This window comes from Argiope bruennichi, chromosome 9, assembly GCF_947563725.1.
Source record: "Argiope bruennichi chromosome 9, qqArgBrue1.1, whole genome shotgun sequence".
In the NCBI taxonomy this organism is placed as follows: Eukaryota; Metazoa; Arthropoda; class Arachnida; order Araneae; family Araneidae; genus Argiope; species Argiope bruennichi.
This window is the reverse complement of record NC_079159.1, coordinates 18859143-18879632: the sequence shown is the minus strand read 5'-3', so window position 1 is coordinate 18879632 and position 20490 is coordinate 18859143. Positions and strand designations below refer to the sequence as shown.

General features: G+C 27.2%; 3 protein-coding genes across 3 annotated transcripts; 1 reads left to right on the top strand and 2 right to left on the bottom strand.

Moving 5' to 3' along the window:
* Positions 1 to 3498: 3498 nt before the first annotated feature.
* On the top strand, positions 3499 to 4295 carry LOC129984870 (piggyBac transposable element-derived protein 4-like). The gene is made up of 2 exons (XM_056094829.1): positions 3499 to 4035; positions 4122 to 4295. The coding sequence occupies exons 1-2, from the start codon at positions 3499 to 3501 to the stop codon at positions 4293 to 4295; spliced, it is 711 nt and encodes a 236-aa protein (XP_055950804.1).
* A 2055-nt stretch (positions 4296 to 6350) lies between these two features.
* On the bottom strand, positions 6351 to 8323 carry LOC129984869 (histidine-rich glycoprotein-like). Its single transcript, XM_056094828.1, has 3 exons — positions 8312 to 8323; positions 7782 to 7841; positions 6351 to 6728 (listed from the first exon to the last, which is right to left on the bottom strand). Exons 1-3 carry the CDS (start codon positions 8321 to 8323, stop codon positions 6351 to 6353), a joined length of 450 nt encoding a protein of 149 aa, XP_055950803.1.
* A 5363-nt stretch (positions 8324 to 13686) lies between these two features.
* Positions 13687 to 15524, bottom strand: LOC129984868 (histidine-rich glycoprotein-like). Its single transcript, XM_056094827.1, has 3 exons — positions 15513 to 15524; positions 15067 to 15126; positions 13687 to 14061 (listed from the first exon to the last, which is right to left on the bottom strand). The coding sequence occupies exons 1-3, from the start codon at positions 15522 to 15524 to the stop codon at positions 13687 to 13689; spliced, it is 447 nt and encodes a 148-aa protein (XP_055950802.1).
* Between the last annotated feature and the right edge of the window lie 4966 nt (positions 15525 to 20490).

Here is a 20490-nt window from a genome sequence, read left to right as displayed (position 1 = left end):
TCTCTGAATTTTAATTTCTTGCATATATATCATTTTAAGCATATTTCGATCTTTAATATAATTTGAAATTATTTTAGAAATTATACGAACTTCAAAGAAATATGCAGCTGTAAATAAAAAGTTAATATTTTTAAAAGGATCCTTAAATATTTTGCAACGTTCATTATTTCTAAATAGTAACTTTTTATTATGCGTTGTGTTTTTTCATGTATCCATATACAAGATGTATATTAATATCATGATAAATACTTTTCACTTTTCATTGCAAATTAATAAATAATTTGAAATGCTCAATATCTGGATTACCATAAATATTTATTAATAAATTACATACGAAGTGACTGCTGAATTCGTTGTATTCCGCCATTCCGTATATATATATTCAACAATAGGAAAAGAAATATAAATAATTGTTTGTAAGTTATTTGAATTCTCTATGAAAAGAGAAAATAAGTGTAATTCAGGATTCTGCTCATTGCATTTCACTGATTTGTATAAAATTGAGTGTAAATAAGAAAATATATTTTAACTACCCCATCTTTTCAAATCAAGGCAATTTTAAGATATGCTGTCTTCAAGTGGTCCTTTTAAGAACGGCGGGGAATTAGGAAATTGAGAAATTTTTAAATAACACTAAGTTAAATATATACTATATTTTGATAGTTTACAAAACTAAAATAATTATTAATACTCCATAAGGTATTATATATTTAAATTTAATATTTTTTTTCTTTTAAAATTGAAACTTTCAAATTCCACATTTGTGCACCATAAAAAATATATGAAAATTAATAAAATAAATAAAATAATTAAAAAAAGAAGCTTCTGATAAATGATTGACTTTCCTTTCCATAATGGATAAGGTAATGGTTATGGGGTCGAATTACATCCATCTCAATGATTAGACATTCCTTCTACGGAAGAAGTTATATCGTAGTCTGTGAAGGGCCATTAGCAATCAATCATAACCATGACTATTGTCATTCAGTTTACCCTGGAAACTAAGTCAAGACAGGCGGTGACCTTTTTGTGGTTCCTACAGTTTGAATAATGAGATAAAAAAAATAAAATAACTTGCAAATTGCCTCCAACAATGCATTAAAAATAAGGCACTCCTTTCAGAAGTTTTTTGTTGAAGAAGCAAAGTTCATTATTAATCATTGAAATAGTTTTTCATGTTGTCGGATATCGTAGATCCATTATATATCGCTTTTCAACACTTACTTAATTGTTACATCCTCTTCCAATCTAAGGAAACTATTACAAAAACTAGTATCCATGTTGTTTAAAATTTTATTTACTTATAAAATATTAATTGTAATAATCAGACAGATACTGAAATCTTTCATAGATAATAAGTTTTTAGCTTGTAGGAATTCCAGAAAATAAAGATTTACTATAAAATTTCTGATCTGCAGTAATAATGGTTATATAATAACAATTCCTTCAGAACATGATACTGATGAAACATGATGACAACCAATCTGAAAAATAATGACTTAGTTGTTAAATGTTTAGTAATTTATAAATCACAAAATTTAATTCTTTAATTTTTATTCATCAAAATAATATATTTGCAAAATCTGAAGCTATAGTTATTTCTTTGTTATAATCATTTCTTAACGAAGAAGCTCATTGATTTCACAGAACTTGCATTTCTGCCTCCTTTGTGAATTAATATTTATTATAAGTTGATTTAATTAAAAAAAGGTTTTTAAAACAATTTCTAATTCTCTTTTAATAACATATATATTTTTTTAAATTTAATCATTTTCAAATATATAATCTTGAGATCATTAGTTTCTTAAATACTTTATCGATTAGCCTACAGAAATGGGAACAAAAATTATTCTGTTTCAGGATTAACTATTAATTTAGCTCCGAAACTATTTCACTGAGAACACTCAAGTTCAAGAAATATGAAAAAACCTATAACTCCAGACAGAGAAAAAAAAAATATTAAAAAAACTATATTTATAAAAGAAAGAAAAAAAATTGAAGTTGAATATTGTTTAATAAATTACCTTCAGTTGATTGTAGTTGCGGAAAAAGAATAAAAGGAAAACTGTTATGAAACCAAAATCCCCTCCATATCAAACTGTCATATCCTATCATTATAATTTATATAAAGAATATATATCTCATTCAAATGCTTAACAACCAAATAGAATTCTTATGAATCACAATAATATTTTTAAATATTAACTTTGCAATCATAATATTTTATGACACATATCAAACTATTTACAGAAACAGTGATTTCACAGCAACACTGCTTAAAGTTCTATGTCTCAATTGTGAGTGCTGTCCAAATATATACATATTTATGTGGATGAATTATAGTAATCTTCAGGGAGCGAATCATAGATGTTTTAAAGCCAAGATTGCAAAATATTAAAGTCGTAAGTATTTGGCCAATATCAAAACATAATTTCTAGAAACGGAAAGTAGGCTCATTATAGAATTTAACTGAGCGACTTTGAGAAGGAGAGAAAACAAAAGTATTCTTTCTTTTTGGAATAGTAATGGGGAGATTACTACCTACGGCTTATTATGATTTTAAGATTTATTTATTTGGGCTGCGAAACGATGGTCGTTTCATTACGTATTACAAAACTTTATATTCTTGTTTTATGATACACAATTCGTTACATTAAGGTATCTATCTACGTTTAACCTTCCATCTGGGCGCCGTTGTAAAAAGTACAACAGTTGGTTTGTTTTTTCTTTAAAACATAATTCTAGCAATAGAGGGCGTTAATCACCATGCGTATTCGTTTATCGAATCTTCCTTCACATTTCCTGAAAGTTATTTGCATTTCTGATTGCGCAATCAGCTGCACCTGTCATTTTTAGCTGTAAACATCTGCGGTGTTGTACATTATGCAACGCGCGCCTGCTTGTGAAATTCTTTTTCGACAGAATCTCCCTAAGTGAAATTGTTAGTATTTTGAATGGGATTTGAGGTAAAATGTCTAAACGAAAACAATATTTTAAAGATCACAAACAAATGGTGGATTACCTAATGAAAATTTTGAATGAAGATTCTGATAATGAAGATATTGAAGATGATCTGCAATTTCCTGAATATGGTGCAGATTTCAGTGACGAAAATTTAGAACAGGAAAATCACAACAGTGACTCTGAAATAACTGCATCAGATGACGAAATTACTGAAAATAATAGTGATGAAAATTGTTATACGGGAAAGGATAAAATCACAAAATGGAAAAAAGAAGAAATCGTAAAAACCTCCAAAACCAAGAACAAAAATATTATAAAGAAACTGCCAGGACCAACTGCATATGCAAAAGAAACTGCTTCCGAAATTGAAATTTTCTGAAATTGATTGATCTGAGTATGATTGATGAAGTAATTTATTGCACAAATAAATATATACAAGGTGTAGAAGCTAAATATTATCAGAAACGTGACTGTAAACAAACGTGAAGAAGTGAATTTATGGCTTTGATGGGATTGCTTTATTTTATAGGCACAATGAAAAGCCAACATACAAATGTTGAGCAGCTCTGGGCTTCTGATGGAACTGGAATTCAAATACTGAGAGCAGCTATGAGTTATAAGCGGTTTTTGTTTTTACATCGCTGTATTCAATTCGATAATATAGATACTAGAGCTGAAAGGAGAAAATCAGAAAAATTAGCTGTCATCCGATCCATTTGGGATTCATTTGTTCAAAATTGCTTGAAATCTTTTGTAACAATTGATGAGATGTTACATCCTTTCAGAGGACGTTGCTCTTGGATTCAATACATTCCGAACAAGCCTGCTAAGTACGGCATCAAAATATTCACATTATGTGATGCTGAAACATTTTATTGTAGCAATATGGAAATTTATATCGGAAAACAGCCGCCTGGACTTTTCACAGTTGAGAATAAACCATTAGACATTGGCAAGCGTCTAGTAATGCCCATTGAAAACTCTAATAAAAATCTTACCACTGACAACTGGTACACTAGTTTTCCACTTGTTGATTACTTATTAGGGAAGAAAATTACTTTCATTGGAACTGTAAAGAAAAATAAAAAAAAGAAATTCTCGCAGAATTTTTGCCCGGAAAACATAGAATTGTGGGTACTTTTATCTTTGGTTTTCAGAAAAATAAAACACTCGTTTCATATGTACCGAAGAAAAACAAAGCAGTGGTATTAGTATCTAGCCTTCACGATAAAGCTGAAATTGATGGAGACAGTGGAAAACCTGAAGTAATTCTTGATTACAATATGACAAAAGGAGGTGTTGACACCTGCGATAAAATGTGTGCGTCTTAATCTGTGTCTCGAATAACACGACGGTGGCCTCTTGTATTATTTTATATTATGGTGAACATTGCTGGTATAAATTTACACATATTATTTCTACTGAACAATGTTGATGATGAGCCCAGCCGAAGAATTATTTTCTTGAGAGCACTCTCAAAATCCCTGATGAAAGAACATCTCATATCTAGAGCTCAAATATCCTCTTTACCTCGTGATGTGTCGGCTTTCCTTGATATTTATCGTTCAAATGAAAATTTGGAAGAAGAAACTTCAAATCAAATTATTCCTCCACAAAAGAGAGGCTCGTGCTACATGTATGGACGGATGAAAAATTCCTCCTCTACAGTGAGGTGTAACAAATGCGTAAGGTTCATATGTAAACAACATTCAAAAAAGCAAATCCTATGCCTGCCATGTGAAGCAAATAATGCAGGTAAAATGTTCGACTTATTCTGTAAGTCCAAAAGTACTTTATAATTCTTTAGTTATTCATTATTCATTAATATTTTTTGTAATTGTAGCAGTATTTACTTTTTCATACGTTTAAACTTCTGTTTTAATATATTATAGCAAAATAAATGTAAATGTATGGTACAATATTTTCTTAAATTGTTATCAGAGATAAATTATATGTTACTCGTTTGCAGAATTTTTTGTAAAATTAAAATAAAGCAGCTAAAATTAAATGTTTTTCACCTGTTGTACAATTTACAACGCGCGCCCCTCGTGAAAGGAAAATTCGCGCGCCCGGCGGAAGGTTAAAAGGCAGTTTTTGGTGAATATTCACATTTTTTTTGTTTTATTTTAAAACCCATTTATTTGGGTTTCCAAATTTGTGTTTGGTTTTCTACGATAAATAGAAGCTGATATACGTGATGTCTTATAGCCACTGAATCTGAAAACGAAACCAGAAGTAACTGAATGTTTGTCCAACATTTTATCAAATGCAAACCTCCCTGAATTATTTAATAATATGTTCTATCAGCAAGCTACACGTATTAGAATGCGTTTTGAGTAGTTTTTATGCTGAAAGAATTGGCAATTACATCTGCTTTCGAACATCGTTTACGTTACAAAGCCTTGAGCAAGCAAACTAGACAAATGAAAACTTTAAATGAATTTTTTGAAAAACTTGGATTCATAAAAAAGTTTCATACTTAAAACATCATATCTTATAAACTTATTAATATATTACCTTGTAGTATTGCATATATGTTTACTTTAAAAGCTTAAGTTATTAGGAGCAATAGTCTGTCTTTTAATTCCATGAAAACTGAATGATTGTTTCAATCCAAATTTCTTGCTTTATACTTCAAACTAATTATTATTAAAGAAGATGAACTATATTATAATTATATATTTATTTCAGATACAAAACAATTCAAACTTCATAACCTGCTTATTCGTGACCTACATAAATATGAATAGATGCCCATAAAATATAGGTGTGGTATTGAAACAGATATAAATTATTAAAAAAATATGTGAGATAATCATTATAAATCTCTTTCTCGTAAATAAAATTCCAAAATGCTTTATTTTTACCTTTTATCAAAAAACTCTTATGCTTTATATCGAATTTTACATAGAGGAAAACTGCTCCTATTCGAGTGGCTAGTATAATATTACTTATAAATATATTAATATTTTTCTAGAGTCTTTTTTCATGAATGATAATATTCTATTTAAAATTCTCTACAGGTTTTAATATCTCACGCCTTGCAATAATGAGTCATACTAAATTCTTTTAATAAAAAAACTAATAAATTCAACATATTTATACGTAGTATTTTTTAATATTAAAATGCGATTTTAATCATGATTAAAAATATATAATATTTCAAAAGTTTTACTTTCTAACGTTCATGATTTGTTCAGTGTTGAATCCAATACCACAAAAAAACATTATTATGAAACAAAATTTATTATTTCAATGACATAATATACATCATTTTGCTCAAAGAAACCTGGAAAAAATAAGAAAACTATTTGGCAAAAAAACTTCAATCTCACAGACAAATAAAAAGCTCCATTTAAGTTTTAAAAGGAATTATTTCAGATAAATTAACCATGATGGTGTCCATGATGGTTTGCTTGATGATGATACACACGAACATGTCCATGATGATGATGATGCTCCTGATGATGGTGTCCCTGTTTGTGAGATTCTTGATGATGATGAGTGTAATGGGCATCGGAATGCAATTTAACATCAGCTGGATCCTGATTGGCGGTTCCTGGCTCGTTGGTCTTCACAGTGGCTCTGAATCCCTGTTTGTCAGCTACGTAGTGGACTTCCCTATGGATGCCTCTGTGGTCAGTGAATCCATAGTTTCCCTGAACGTGCCCGTGGCCGTCACCATGCTCATGTCTGTGTTGAGATCCGTAATGGTCTTTTATTTCGTAGCCGAATTTGTAAGGTTGAGGATGGTGATGATGGTGCTGGTTAGAAGTTAGAAATTTTAATTATTTGTTTGAAGAAAAAGGCTGTAATAAATTACCCTCAAAATAAGGATATACATTAGACGCTATTAAAATATTGCAATGATACTAAAAATTAAAATATATTTGAATTATTGATGGTTTAGGTAAGGAGCTAACATTGTAGTATTATAACCAATACTATGTGGGAAAATAGAATTTGCCGCATTTTTCTTTTCTTTACTTTTTTCTCTGGAGGACGCGTGTAAAATCTCTGAGGGCTGAGATCTTTAGAAGTATATAACAAATAATAGGTGTTCATTGGAAAAATGTTGACCATCAACAGCTAAATTGTAAAAAAAGGTATTTTGAGAATATTCCACATTTTTCTGAAGTCAAAAAACAAATGTTCGAGTCCCTAAAACTCAATAGGGTTGATAGTAAATTTTACTTTAAATTTAAGAATACTTTTACAAACTTTTCTATCAAGAAGTTATAATTTTAATTTGATTCTTGTTTTTTAGTTTATAAAGAGGAATATTCTTTAAAATTCTTTTAAAAATCTCATGATTCATATATCTTTAAATGTCAAATATCAAATATAATTTTTATGTGAAAACTATTTTTTTTTTTTGTATTTTTTATGTTGTACTATCATGCAACAAGCGGTTTCTATAAAATAAGTCCAATTTACTTCTAATTTTATTAAATATTTCTTCTCAACTACACTCTTCTTAATTCTAAGTACTAAGAACTATATACTTTCTGGATTAGCTCTTATTTTAAAATTAATATATAGTTAATATACCTTGATGAAAATATATATAATTCTAATTGAGAACGGCTGGAATAGCAAATAAATCTTGAATAATTGTGAATGAATTTTAAAATATTAATATATTAGTCATTTCATAGAATTCATAGCTACTAATTTTAAATTCTATCATGAAAAATAGTAAAATGAAATATCGAATTGGTTTTCTATAAACCATCTTTTCTTTCAACTACATTTAAGACTCTGCACAAAGGATATAATTTTTACATATCTCAAACGTGTACAAAATTTTTATGTACCTCTTGATGTTCATGATGGCTTGCGTAGACAGCTGCGGTTAGAGTGGCAAGAAATAAAACCTGAAATAAAACGAAAATTTCATTTTAAAACTGAAATTTACAATCATTAGTTGTATCCAGATTATTTGCTTACCGAAAAAATTAAAGAACCTAATTAGGCAATATTTTAACAAATATAACAAATTTTACCATTTTATATTTTATTCAATTCTTTAAAAAAACTTTGATAAAGAATAATAATGTTCATATAATTCATTTTATGATATTTGTTGAATTACATTTCTATATTTTATTGAAAATAATTGTTTTAAAATAATGAAAATAATATAAATTAAAATTAGTTGTTTCAAACTGATTAAAAAAATTTAGTGAAATGAATTCCATGGAATTACTCCGATTGTGCAAAATATATAATTAAACAAAATGTGTAATCGATCTACAGCTTAAGAAATCTGTTTTTATAATTATTAAATGATCCATTAATAAGTTAATTATAAGATCCAAGCGAATAAAAAAATTAGAAACTTCACCTTTGCAATCATATTTATCGAACGAAATATAAAACTGTTTTAAATAAGGAATGATTTCAACTCAATGCTCCTTAAGTTTTTCAGATATGAGAATGTGTTAACGAATGTCTGATGAGATTTATATACCTGCATACAAAAGAATAAAACTGAACTATTAGGTACAGAAATGTCACCCTACTCATTTTAGGGTCAAAAATACAACCAAAAATTGTGTTAGGTCAATATCATGCAGGGTTTTCCAGAAAGGAAAAGTAAATTCATTCAAGCATTTAACACAATACAAATTAATGAAGAGCAAAAATAAAAACGTAAGCGGAAGTGGATGAAAATGAGATTTCATATTTGGTCTGTATCTAAATGCTCTATTTAATAATAAATATTTCAATAAAATTCGTTAATATGACTTGAAATAACTATATATAGAATGATATAAGTATACTTTATAATTTTTACTGTTTTCATGTAGTTGAACTTTTTGTTTACGGCAAAGTGAAATTAACAGCGTTTTTAATACAAATAAAAAATAAAACGAAGATCCAAACCTCTACTACAAAGTATACTTCATAAATTTCAGGTTTTTTTCGTTCATTGATTGATTGATTAGATAGAATAAATTAGAATTGATTATATAATTTAGAATATATTTTTAGATTCAATTCATTCTGTTTAGAATAGAATATTTTAGGTAATCGTACAAAAATAGAATATCGTAGAATAAGGATATTATAAAAAAATATTCAAATTTGCGGCATATCTGGACATAATATTAAAAGCGATTGCAAAATTTTAACTCTACAAACCCGAATCAAATAAAGAGAACAAAAAATGTATAAAAAGGAAATACATGACATAACTTTGCCATTTATATGGCATAAAAAAGTTATATATAGTATATATAATTATCTATTTCAAAAAATATGATAATTTAAAAGAAAGCTTCGTATGAATTTGATAGAGACTATTGAAAATGTCGTGCTTTTTGTGTTTCAAGTCTGAAATTTTCTTTCATTTTGGATATTAGAAATTAATGTTATTAAATTACAGATTCAATCATTATTCAAATTACAGAAAAGAAAGTATGAAAATAGTTGTTAATAAAACAAAATAGTTTTCATTTTAGAATTAATATTCTATATTTCATACTAAAGCAGAGCTTAAAAATAAGTTAGTATTTTCGATAGGAAAAATTCTTAATTTTCTATTTTTATATTCCCTGCTATTTAAAAGAAAATGAATGCATAAAAAAAAAAAAAAAAAAAAAAAAAAAAAACTAAAGTATACTAATGATTTTCTTTCGCATAAGTTTCAATCAATCGTCTAAAAAAACAAAAAAAATCTTTACTTGTCATAAGAAACTATTTATTATTTATGTACATTTGTTATATTTCTTGCTTTATTTTTCTGAATTCCTTGCAAAGAAAGAAAAAATTGAAAGAATTTTTTTTTTAATTCTAAAAACAAAGTATATTAAGTCTTTGTCATTAGATAAAATTCATTGCGTATACTATTTATAATTTTTATATTGTTTGCCTTTAATTGTTAATTATTTAATTGTTTGCCTTAGTCATGTGACAAATATAATGCTTTTCCAGTAATGTTATATTTGATAAACAAAAAGTATCTAAATTATTTGAAATAACACATAAAGATATTATAAGATACAGGGAGGCAAATTTATATTCAAAATAATATTTCGTATGAATATGTACTTTGATTAAAAAGAGGAGTCTAATTAGTATAATAATAATATGTGCAGTTTTGTGAGTAAACTGTATTTTAAGTGTAAAAAAAAATCAATTCATCTCAGCAAGTTTATAGATGTTGATTGATTCGTTTTTTTTATGTTATGTTTAGTAAAATGCATCAAGTACTATACTCCGGCAGCCTCTTGTCTCAAGAAAAGCATATCTTAACTTTTTAATAATACCTTCTATCAAATATTTATTTACAACTTAAGTTGTTTGATACGATGAGACATGAGTCTTATCTTCAGTAGAAATAAAGTTATAACGAAAGCATTTCATTCAAACTATTTCCAATTCTAACTAAAAATTGAAGCCTTAAGGCTTTTGAAAGGAAGGACTATAATCACTGAGAGCTTTGAGCTGTATGGTTAAGTGTTAAGCTAAACTGAACAATATTCAATAAACAAAATATGAAGGGACTTTTAACTTCTAAAAATGTTTTTGCTTTATATTTAGGCAATAATTAATCCCATTTGCATTGTCTTTCTATATTTATACGTAAGAGTTTTATGGGAACAAAATTCCTCTAGTTTCTCCGCATACCATTTTCAACCTTTTTGCGCTACAAAGATTATCTTGGGAATTCCTTCACGCTTTTCATCCTGTCCACAGCATACTGATCTAGTTGAAATCCAATCAATTACTCTAATAAATATTTTCACAAAACAGCGTGAAGTTAATTTTCGTGCATAGAATAGCCTATAATTTTGCACATTATATATAAGATAATATACTGATAAGATAACATTTTAGAAAAGTTATTAACAAATATAAAGGAATTATTTTCCTGGATCAATTAATTTCAGAATTACCCACGTAATTTAATCAATAATAAATACGATTTCTAGAAACACTATAGAATTATTGTTTCGTATGCATGAAATATACCTTCAGTTTATTATTTTGAAAATATACTGAAATAATAACAACAACAAAACTGTTTAAAGACGCTGCTTATGCAACGACTTTGTGTTGTGTAAAAAGATATAGCAAAAAAATTCTCCTTAAAAAATAACCTACTCTCTTCGAAACAAACATGTATGATCAAGAGATTTGAGTGAAGCATACCAACGTGTCTTAAAATAGTCAAATATGAATTGGTGATTTCAAGTGAATTTTTCTGAGATATATATATATATATATATATATATATAATCTTTGTTTTTATTATGAAAAAAATGTTGCCTTATGGCTTTAACTATATTACATACATAGAATCGCATAAATTTTTGCATGAGATAATATTTTCTAAAGTTTGATTAAGAATCATGTTTTTTTTTATGTGATTCCGTTGGTTTTTCTGGTGAGTGGTAAGGGTAATTAGTTTATGAGCTATTTCTATTTAAAAAAATTAGTGACTGTTTAAGCAATCAAAAACTTAAGTTTTTTGTCCCAAAGCTTTAATTTCTGTGTTGCGGCTTATCATTTAATATCCCTAATATTTCAAGGAATTAACATTTGTAAATAAAGCAAATTCAAGTCTACTATATTTTTATTTTATTAAACCTTAATAATATCTTTTCATTTGGCCTTCCTTTTCTCCGAATTCCTTGCATTAGACTAAACATATCTGGATATTTCTTCGTACAAAATCCTTTTACGGAATGAACATTACCAACTAATTGTTATTAAACAAGACAACTTGCAGCATTATGTTTCTAAAACGTTTTTACTCCCCTTAGAATAAATAAAATGAGTTGATGAATTATTTTTTTCCACCTTAACTTGAAAGATATAATCAAACAAAAGATATTTTCTATTATTCAGTTTAAGATTATTTTTTCACATTTCTATTATTGCTTTTATTATGTAGTATCAAAGGAAAATATTATTTTTTTGCCGAAATATTAATTAATACCGCAATAATTTATTATCAAAGAATGTTTTTTTTAAAATAGTGGCACTATTTTTTCATTCTGCTTCTTAATTTTGTCGCATATTTTAACTTTTAAAATTTAAAATGGAGCTCAGCTGATGTATCGCGAGTGTCATATTTATTTGTTTTCAATTTTTTATTTATTTATGAAAGTCATTTTGTTATGACATATGTAATAGTTTGCTTATTGTGAACTCCATTTTCGAATTCATTTAATTCCATTATTCATTTATTTAATAATCTTTTTATTTGGCATTAATAAAAATAATAAAGCAAATAATAAAAATTTATCTTCGTATTTATTTGATTTGAATTTGTCTCAACTGATTGGCTTTTAAATATGCTATGCAATTTTTTAAATGCGTTAAGCCATTTTTATTGCTTCTCAAGAAGTAAAAGTAGGGCTAAGTGTTGCAAAAGCAACCTCATTGAATATTGCTTTTGATTATAAATCTGTTCCGTTTTTACTGACATTAACAGTGGAAGTATTTTTCAAAATTATATTACTAAAATATAACGACGGACATTCATTAGGAGCTTTGTATTTTCAGAATATGAAATTTTAAAATCTATTTGAGTCTCTATTATGTAGAATTCATATATTTTATTTCTACTTTCAATCGTTATAGATCTAACATCAAATTCAAATTGGATTTCACTTTATTTTCGCGTACCTAAACTAAGAATTAAAGTGAAATGTTTACGCAAACATTTCAAAAAAGTAATTGTCTCAATCTTATGTAGACTATATCCAAAGTAATTTGATTAACTATCTTTACAGGTAATAACAGAGCACAGAGCTTAAATCTAGTGAAATGCCGTTCAACTTTCAACATCCTCAATTTGCAAAACTTATTACTTCCTTAATAACGCATTATAAAGACGAATGGTAATCCTTGAGTTACCGGAATTAATCTGGAAAATCTACTCCTTTCCCAATTTTACGTTCTAGAGTGGAAACAATCTTTACGATAATACAATCGAAACGATAAGATTAAAAATACCGTATATACGAAAGCCTTAGAGATGAAATTAATTAAATATTAATTATTATTTTTTTAAGGTAATAAAAAAGATCGCAGAGTCAATAAAAGCTGGGAGAGCCACAGATATAACGGAGAGTTCAGATGCTGACAATGCATTTGTAAAGCCTTTTGTTCCTTTTTATAGAAAATTAAAATTTTCTTTATCAACTTAACACTTAAAAAATCATTTCTGTTTAAAAACCAATTTTATATGTTTGAATACCTTAATTAGTCGTATAATATTGTGACGTAAATACAACACATAAAATTGAAAAATTTACAATTAATTTGATTAATATTATTGATTAACGATCTTCATGATTGCAATTACTTAAATGTAACAATATTATGAAATATTAATTTTAAAACAAATTCATCCAAATACCCTTTTTAATCAGGCATTTTCATCATTTAAAAAATCTCTTTCCCTTGAAGGATGAAATTTAATGCTTCTATTCTATTTAAAGATCATTTTCTTTAAGAATTCCATAATAAATACTACTTAAATATAAGAAATTTTTCTCCCCTACCTCAAATAATCTCTTAGTTTGCTAAGAAATTTTTGTGAAATCAACAACACATTGTTAAAAAATAAAACATTTTATTTCTCCAGTGAAAATGTAATTTTTTCCTTTGTACAGTGAAGAAAAAGAGAATTAAGGAAATACATTTGGAAACTTTATGAGATAGTAACAAATATCATTGGATTCAGCATTCATATATTGTAAATTAACCATGATGGTGCCCTTGGTGGTGATACACTTTAGCATGTCCGTGGTCATGATGGCCATGATGATGCTGCTCTTGATGATGGTGATGTCCATGATGATGATTCTCGTGGTGATGGTGAGCATGATGAGCATCGGAATGGAGCTTAACATGAGCAGGGTCCTGATTGGCAGTTCCTGGTTCGTTGGTCTTCACTGTGGCTCTGAATCCCTGCTTGTCAGCTACGTAGTGGACTTCTCTATGGATACCTCTGTGGTCAGTGAAACCATAGTTTCCCTGAACATGCCCGTGGCCGTCACCATGTTCGTGCCTATGTTGAGATCCGTGGTGGTCTTTGATTTCATATCCGAATTTGTAGGGCTGGGGATGATGGTGCTATGTAGAAAATCGAAAATTTTATTATTTGGTTTTGTCAAATTTACACCATTTGAAATGGCGAATTAGAAAATATATAAGGTTTGGGTCTCCAAAAAGTTGAAATATTATTTTGTTAAAAGTTAATTTTATGTAAATAATATAAAAATCGAAACGTGGAATAAATAAACTAAAATTGTTAGTTTATTTTTCAAAATGATTTTGGGGGAATTTTTTAAAAATCATTTTGTTAATTTAATATAGATTTTAATAAGCTTAATAAATTATTTCTTTAATTTAATTAATTCATCATATTGACTCAGTTTTTTTAAAGATAGGGTTAAAATAATTCTTGAAATTTCAAAACCTATTCCAATACTAAAAATATTATTTTTTCGGTCAAATGAAATCTTTTCTCTCAATCAATGAAATTTGATTTAACGAAATGAATAATCTAATTTAAAATTTAAGATGAAAATATTATCCAATGTTAGAAAAATTGCAATTTTTTTTTTATAACTATTTTAAAAAAAACAGTAATATAAACATTGATTTTTTTTTAATTCTCTATTTAATTAATAAATAGATTATCTATTCCTTAGGGAATATTTTGGAATTTTGACCACATTTACACCTTTGAAAAGAGTTTTTGTGATAATTAGACCGATTGCAAAAGTGAAAAGTTTTTTCTTTTTTAATCTTAATACAAATTTTTCAAATATGTATTTATTTTCATATAACAATGATTTTGCATAAATTTTCTTAGGTTATTTTGATGTTATTTCAATTATTGCTAAGAATGAAAAGAATACAAAATGATTTCGGAAAACAAGATTTTAAAATATTTTGCAATTGAGAATGCTTTGAAATTTCAAAACGTTTCTTATGTCAACATTTTATAGATTTGCAGATTGTGTGCAATTCTGACACAGAAATATACAAAATGTATTGATTAGATATTTGTTCTTTAAGTTTTTTGTATCTTACAAATCTATATAAATTTTTTATTTAAATTTAAACTCATACCTCATGGTGCTCATGATGACTTGCGTAAACAGCTGCGCTGAGCGATGCTAGGAATAAAATCTGAAACAGATATTAAAATTTTTTATACTTATTCATGATTAATATCTCCAGCATTAAATGTTCTTTTATTTTTATCATTTTATATATTCTTTAAGATAATATTTCAATTTGATAAAAATAAATAAAATGTTCGTTTGGCACGTTTCATTATATCTGTTGAAATACCTTTCTGCAATTATCAGCAATACTTATATTTTTTTTTTAAATAATACAGATTATCAAAAATGAATTTCATTGAATTACACAGATTATAAAATCTAAACTCGAACAGAATAATACAATATGTTTTATGTTTATTAAAATTTGTTTCAGTTTATTAAATAAGGAATTAGTAAATAAGGCATACAATACTGGAAAATAAGTTATATTTGTATTAAAGATCTTACCTTTGCAATCATACTGCTTTGAGGTATATAAAAAGCAATAAGTAAAATTAAAAGTGAGTAAAAGTAACGTATAAGTAATGCTGCTTATGCTTCTAAGATATGATAATGTCTTAGTTTGCGTATCTCGCTTAATATATATACCTAAATACAAATGAATAAAACTGAAACTACTAGGTACAAAAAGGTCACATACTCGTTTTAGGGTCAAAAATGCAACATAAGATATAAAATAGCTCAATATCACAGCGGATTATCCAGAAAGAGAAAGATTGATTCATTCATGCATTTAACACAATAACATTCAAAAAGAGTGAAAATGAAAATAAACGGAAATTTATGATAATGAGATTTATACTATTTCCTTATTTGGTCAGTAAAATTTTGAATACTAAATTTCTGAATAAATATTTCGACATTTTCTGTTAATGAGAGTTTTTAAAAACATGTAAAAAAATATGTAATATGTATGTCATATTTGAAATGTATTTCAGAATACTGTTAAGACAATGTAAGGAGGAAATTTCAAGACATTCGTTTCTATAATCCCAAATATCACTGCTTGATAACGTTTCAGGCGTGATTCCTCTGTCTTTACAATTTCTAGTAGTGACAACTTACACAAAAATTTCAAAACTTATATATTTGGAACTGATAGAAAAAACAAAATATAACATTCCATCTTTACAAGCACGAAACAAATCAAAATAAATAAAAATGTATGAAAATACATGGTATTGTTGTTATATTTTTAAGGAATAAACAACAAATTCACTGATAAATAATTTTATAAAATTCGGGAAACAAAAGAACTTCTTAAATTAATGAGATACACACTATTTAAGGGGTTCGGGACGCATTAAAAAATTATTAACTAATTTTTATTTCTGCTTAAGGGGTATTTATTCACCAATATTGGATGTGAACATTCAAAATAAATAAAAAAGAAATTAGTAAAAGGAAGAAGTATTCATTTTTAATATAAAATCTACATTTTTTAATCTGCTAACATATGTTTTTGTGAAGCATTATTGATAATGTGTTGTGTGGTGCCTGAAAGATACCTTCGATTTGTAATTGTGAAATTATACAAATAGGAATAGATGAGTAGAAACATGCCAGAAAAGAAGTGAATTTTGATACAACATTTCTTTCTTTTTTAACCTATTCCAAAGCCATCGAAGGAAGTATATTCTGCGTAAAGCTATCAATTTTTAAATATCTAGCTTAGTTTTCGCAATTTTACAAAACTTTTTAAGAAACTAAGCTTTCCTCAGTAAGTTGCGGAAACCTTAAAAATTACAAAGAGTTGCAAATGATCAAAATCTTGCGATGACATACAAACACATCAATTTTATGTTACTATCTTTAATTAATAGTTATTTACGAATAAAAAGTGATATTTTTAATGGAGTATTTTCTTTTCCTCTAAAATTCCGAAAAATGCATACTATCAATAAATCCATCAGTTTTTAAATATTTTTATAAGGTATATTACCAATACTGATCAGCGTTGATATTTAAAAATAACTTTATTATTGAATTCATTATATTGTTTTAAATGTCCATCTAATTACAAACTAACAAATTAATATTTAATTAAGTGTAGGGAATTAAAAAATGCATGATCATATTTTTCATTCCATCTTTAAATTAATTGGAAATAGCTTTGTATTCTATTATCTGACTTGAAAGATTTTCGGGAAACAAAATATTGGATTTCATTTCCAATTATCCTCCGATAGTTGTCGAAAAAAATTAATTTTATTCCTTAGATCATTGCCAGTTAATTTAAGTTTATTTCATCTTTATTTTTTTGGCTACATATTTTAATTTCCAAATTGTCGTTAAATGGATTCGTCGCAGTAAATAATTTCTTATAAAAATTATCCTACTTTATGGTCATTATTTATTAAGTAATATTATTATTATTTATTGAGATAGAAATGTGCCAACACTTAATGCCAGAAGGATTGTTATTTCACATTCTCATTAAATTTTCCGATGGAGGAAAATTTGAGATATCCCAGTTTCTTATTTCAAATCATATTGATTTTTTTAATTTTTTTATAAATTATTTAATTATCATATAAAATGCTTTTGCTTCTATTATGAGAAACGAATTTCTTTCCTTATGTTAATTTGATTTCTTAAGATATTTAGACAAACCACAATTTGAAAGGACATCATTTTAAAGATGATTTAATTAAATCTAGTTTTTAATTTTTATATTTTTTTAATTTGTAAAATAATAGTTATTTCTTAAAAAATTTCCTATTTTCTATTAAAACAGGGATTTTGGAGAAGAAATAAGAAATATTTCTTGTCAAGTCATCTAAAGATAATATCAGTGATTTTTTTTTTGGGGGGGGCTTGGGGGTTGAGTTTTTTTTGGGGGGGGGAGGGTAATATAATCGTCCCTTATAACAAAAAATAATTTTATTTTCCATTGAATTTTTTAATTGATATAAGTCTGTATTTAGTATATTGATTTCAAATATGGAAACAGTTTTTAAATTTTAAATTTTAGACTCAACATTACTTTAATATATAACTTATTGAGGAGTGGTTAAGTTTTTCTGATTTTTGAATTGGTTCCACCCCTCACTCTGTTTTCACTGCTATCAACTAAATGTATCCTATTTTATTTCCTGATAAACTTTAGTGCTTAAACCAGCTGAAGAAATCCAGCGGATTTTAAGGCGTCATACAGACGAAACATTGTCTAGAGATCGTAACCCCATTTACTTTTTATCATCAACTTACTCAGTCACCTTTTGGTTTAGTTACTCTGCAACGCTTCAAGAACATTTAAGAATTTCAATAGTTTCTGTCGAAGAGTATCGCAAACTATACATATAAAGCTAGCTCTAAAGAAGATATCATAAGTGGACACAAACTTTGGATGTGTAAAAAGATTTAAATTGCATTTAACTTAACCTATAATGTTAGTTACAGATAAATAAACAATGGAATATAGTCCTTAAAATTGTGCTGATCAGCTTTATGTATTTTGCTACATAAAAAGTGATGTAAAAAGACATTACTGAATTTATCAAAAAGAGTTTATTCTGAGTGCTTTGGCATTAGGCCTGGTAGCCAAGATTAAGTTTTGATTCTATACATTTGTGTAAAAACTCGAGCAGAATATCTATGATGGTAGACTAACGGGATGAAAAGAAATCACTAATTTGATTTCCTAGTGATTTAAGTAGAACATAAAAATCGCCTCGACAAATTTCAGTTTTGCATTTCAAATGCAATTAGCATAAATTGAAGTAATCGTAACAACTGGAGGACATACCCTGATTTAACCTCAGCAAGTTAGCGTTATCACTCAGATAAAATCTCTATTCCATTGTTCTATTATCTTCCAGACATCACTGGGGAAAATTTCATCTTTCCAATGTTTCTTGTAGTAATTAAAATAAGTTCAGTGGTTTGATAATCTATCTGAATCTATCAATAAAGCAGGTTCCAGATTTCTTTAATTTTAAATTAAATAATAAGAATTAATTAAATAGTAGAGCAATAATTACATTCTATCGTATTACAGGAAATGTTAGGCAACCATTCTTTTCTCATGAAAATGATCTTCTATCTCGTCAAGGCATAGAGAAGAGATAAAGATGAGTCTCCTAATTACCGCCATATTGATTGGATAGCGACTATGTATTCCCATTTCAGACTGAAGTTTGAAACACCTCTTGATTCAGGAAAGCAATAAAGCAATACTAGCAAATATCTATTAATTACTCGGCAAAAAGAAGATAATGATGCCATGCAATTTCATGAGCACCGAAAAGTTATTTGGATAAATTTTAAAATTTGACTTTCTCCTTAGTCGCAGCTGTAGTCTACTTTATTTTCTGACAAACTTTAGTGCTTGAACCCAATGAAGAAATCCAGTGACCATTTAGGCGTCATGCGGACGAAACATTATCTAGAAATCGTAACCCAATTACCTATGTATCTTTTACTTATGGAATAGCAGAGATAAACAACATTTCTAGATGAATAAAAGAGGACCTATGTGATAAAGCATGTTTGTTGAAGAAAGAAAGGTCATTTGCAAACTATTTGAGGTATAGACAGAATCATGTTTCGCTCCTTTAATTATAATATTATTTAAACTGTTTGTGAAAAGGTTTGGCAAGGATAAATCTTGCTATGTGTGTATAAAACAAAAAGTTCTTTGAATAAGTGTGTGAAAATTGAAAGCTGTAACATTTGATCGTTCTTAACTTAGATCAAACAATATGCATTATACACGACAAAGACAATAGATAAAAACGTGGATTTCATTCATCTTCGTTGAGAAGAATTTTTGGAGTTAAATTTAACAATTTCCGATATCTTCGTTGTAATAAAAGCATAAGATATATTTCCTTCATCGTAATTTAGACGTTTCCTTGAAACAATAGATAATACTGGCATAAAAGAATGTGAATAGTTTCCTTATGAAATAAAGGTAATGACAGCCGATACCAGAGCAGATGGTTTAATCATTTAATAACGGATTACAGTGGAAAGGGACTATGTAAACAAATGCATTTCAAAATGACAACTAAAAAACAGCAATCTCAGAGAAACAAAATAATTTTTCCATTAGTATAAATGAGATTATTTTAATTTTTAATTTCTATAAAGTTATAGGAAATACATTTATTAGAATATTTTATAAAATTTATCTAATTGTTTTAAATTATCCGGAGCATTATTTAGTGTGTTAACTTAAATTTCAAAGTGTAAATTTAAAATCTTATATTTAAAACGAATTTTAAGGGATCATATTTGCTTTCATCATATCAAATGTTTATAAAATCCATTAAAAAGTTACAGGTGCTTAATACATATTACTTCGTGTTTTAAATCCAACTATCCTATTTGTGATGATACAATAAGATTAGTAAAGAAATCTATTGGACTTTTGCAGATTAGTGCAAAAAGGAGGAAGAGAAGTACAATTCCGACTTGTTTT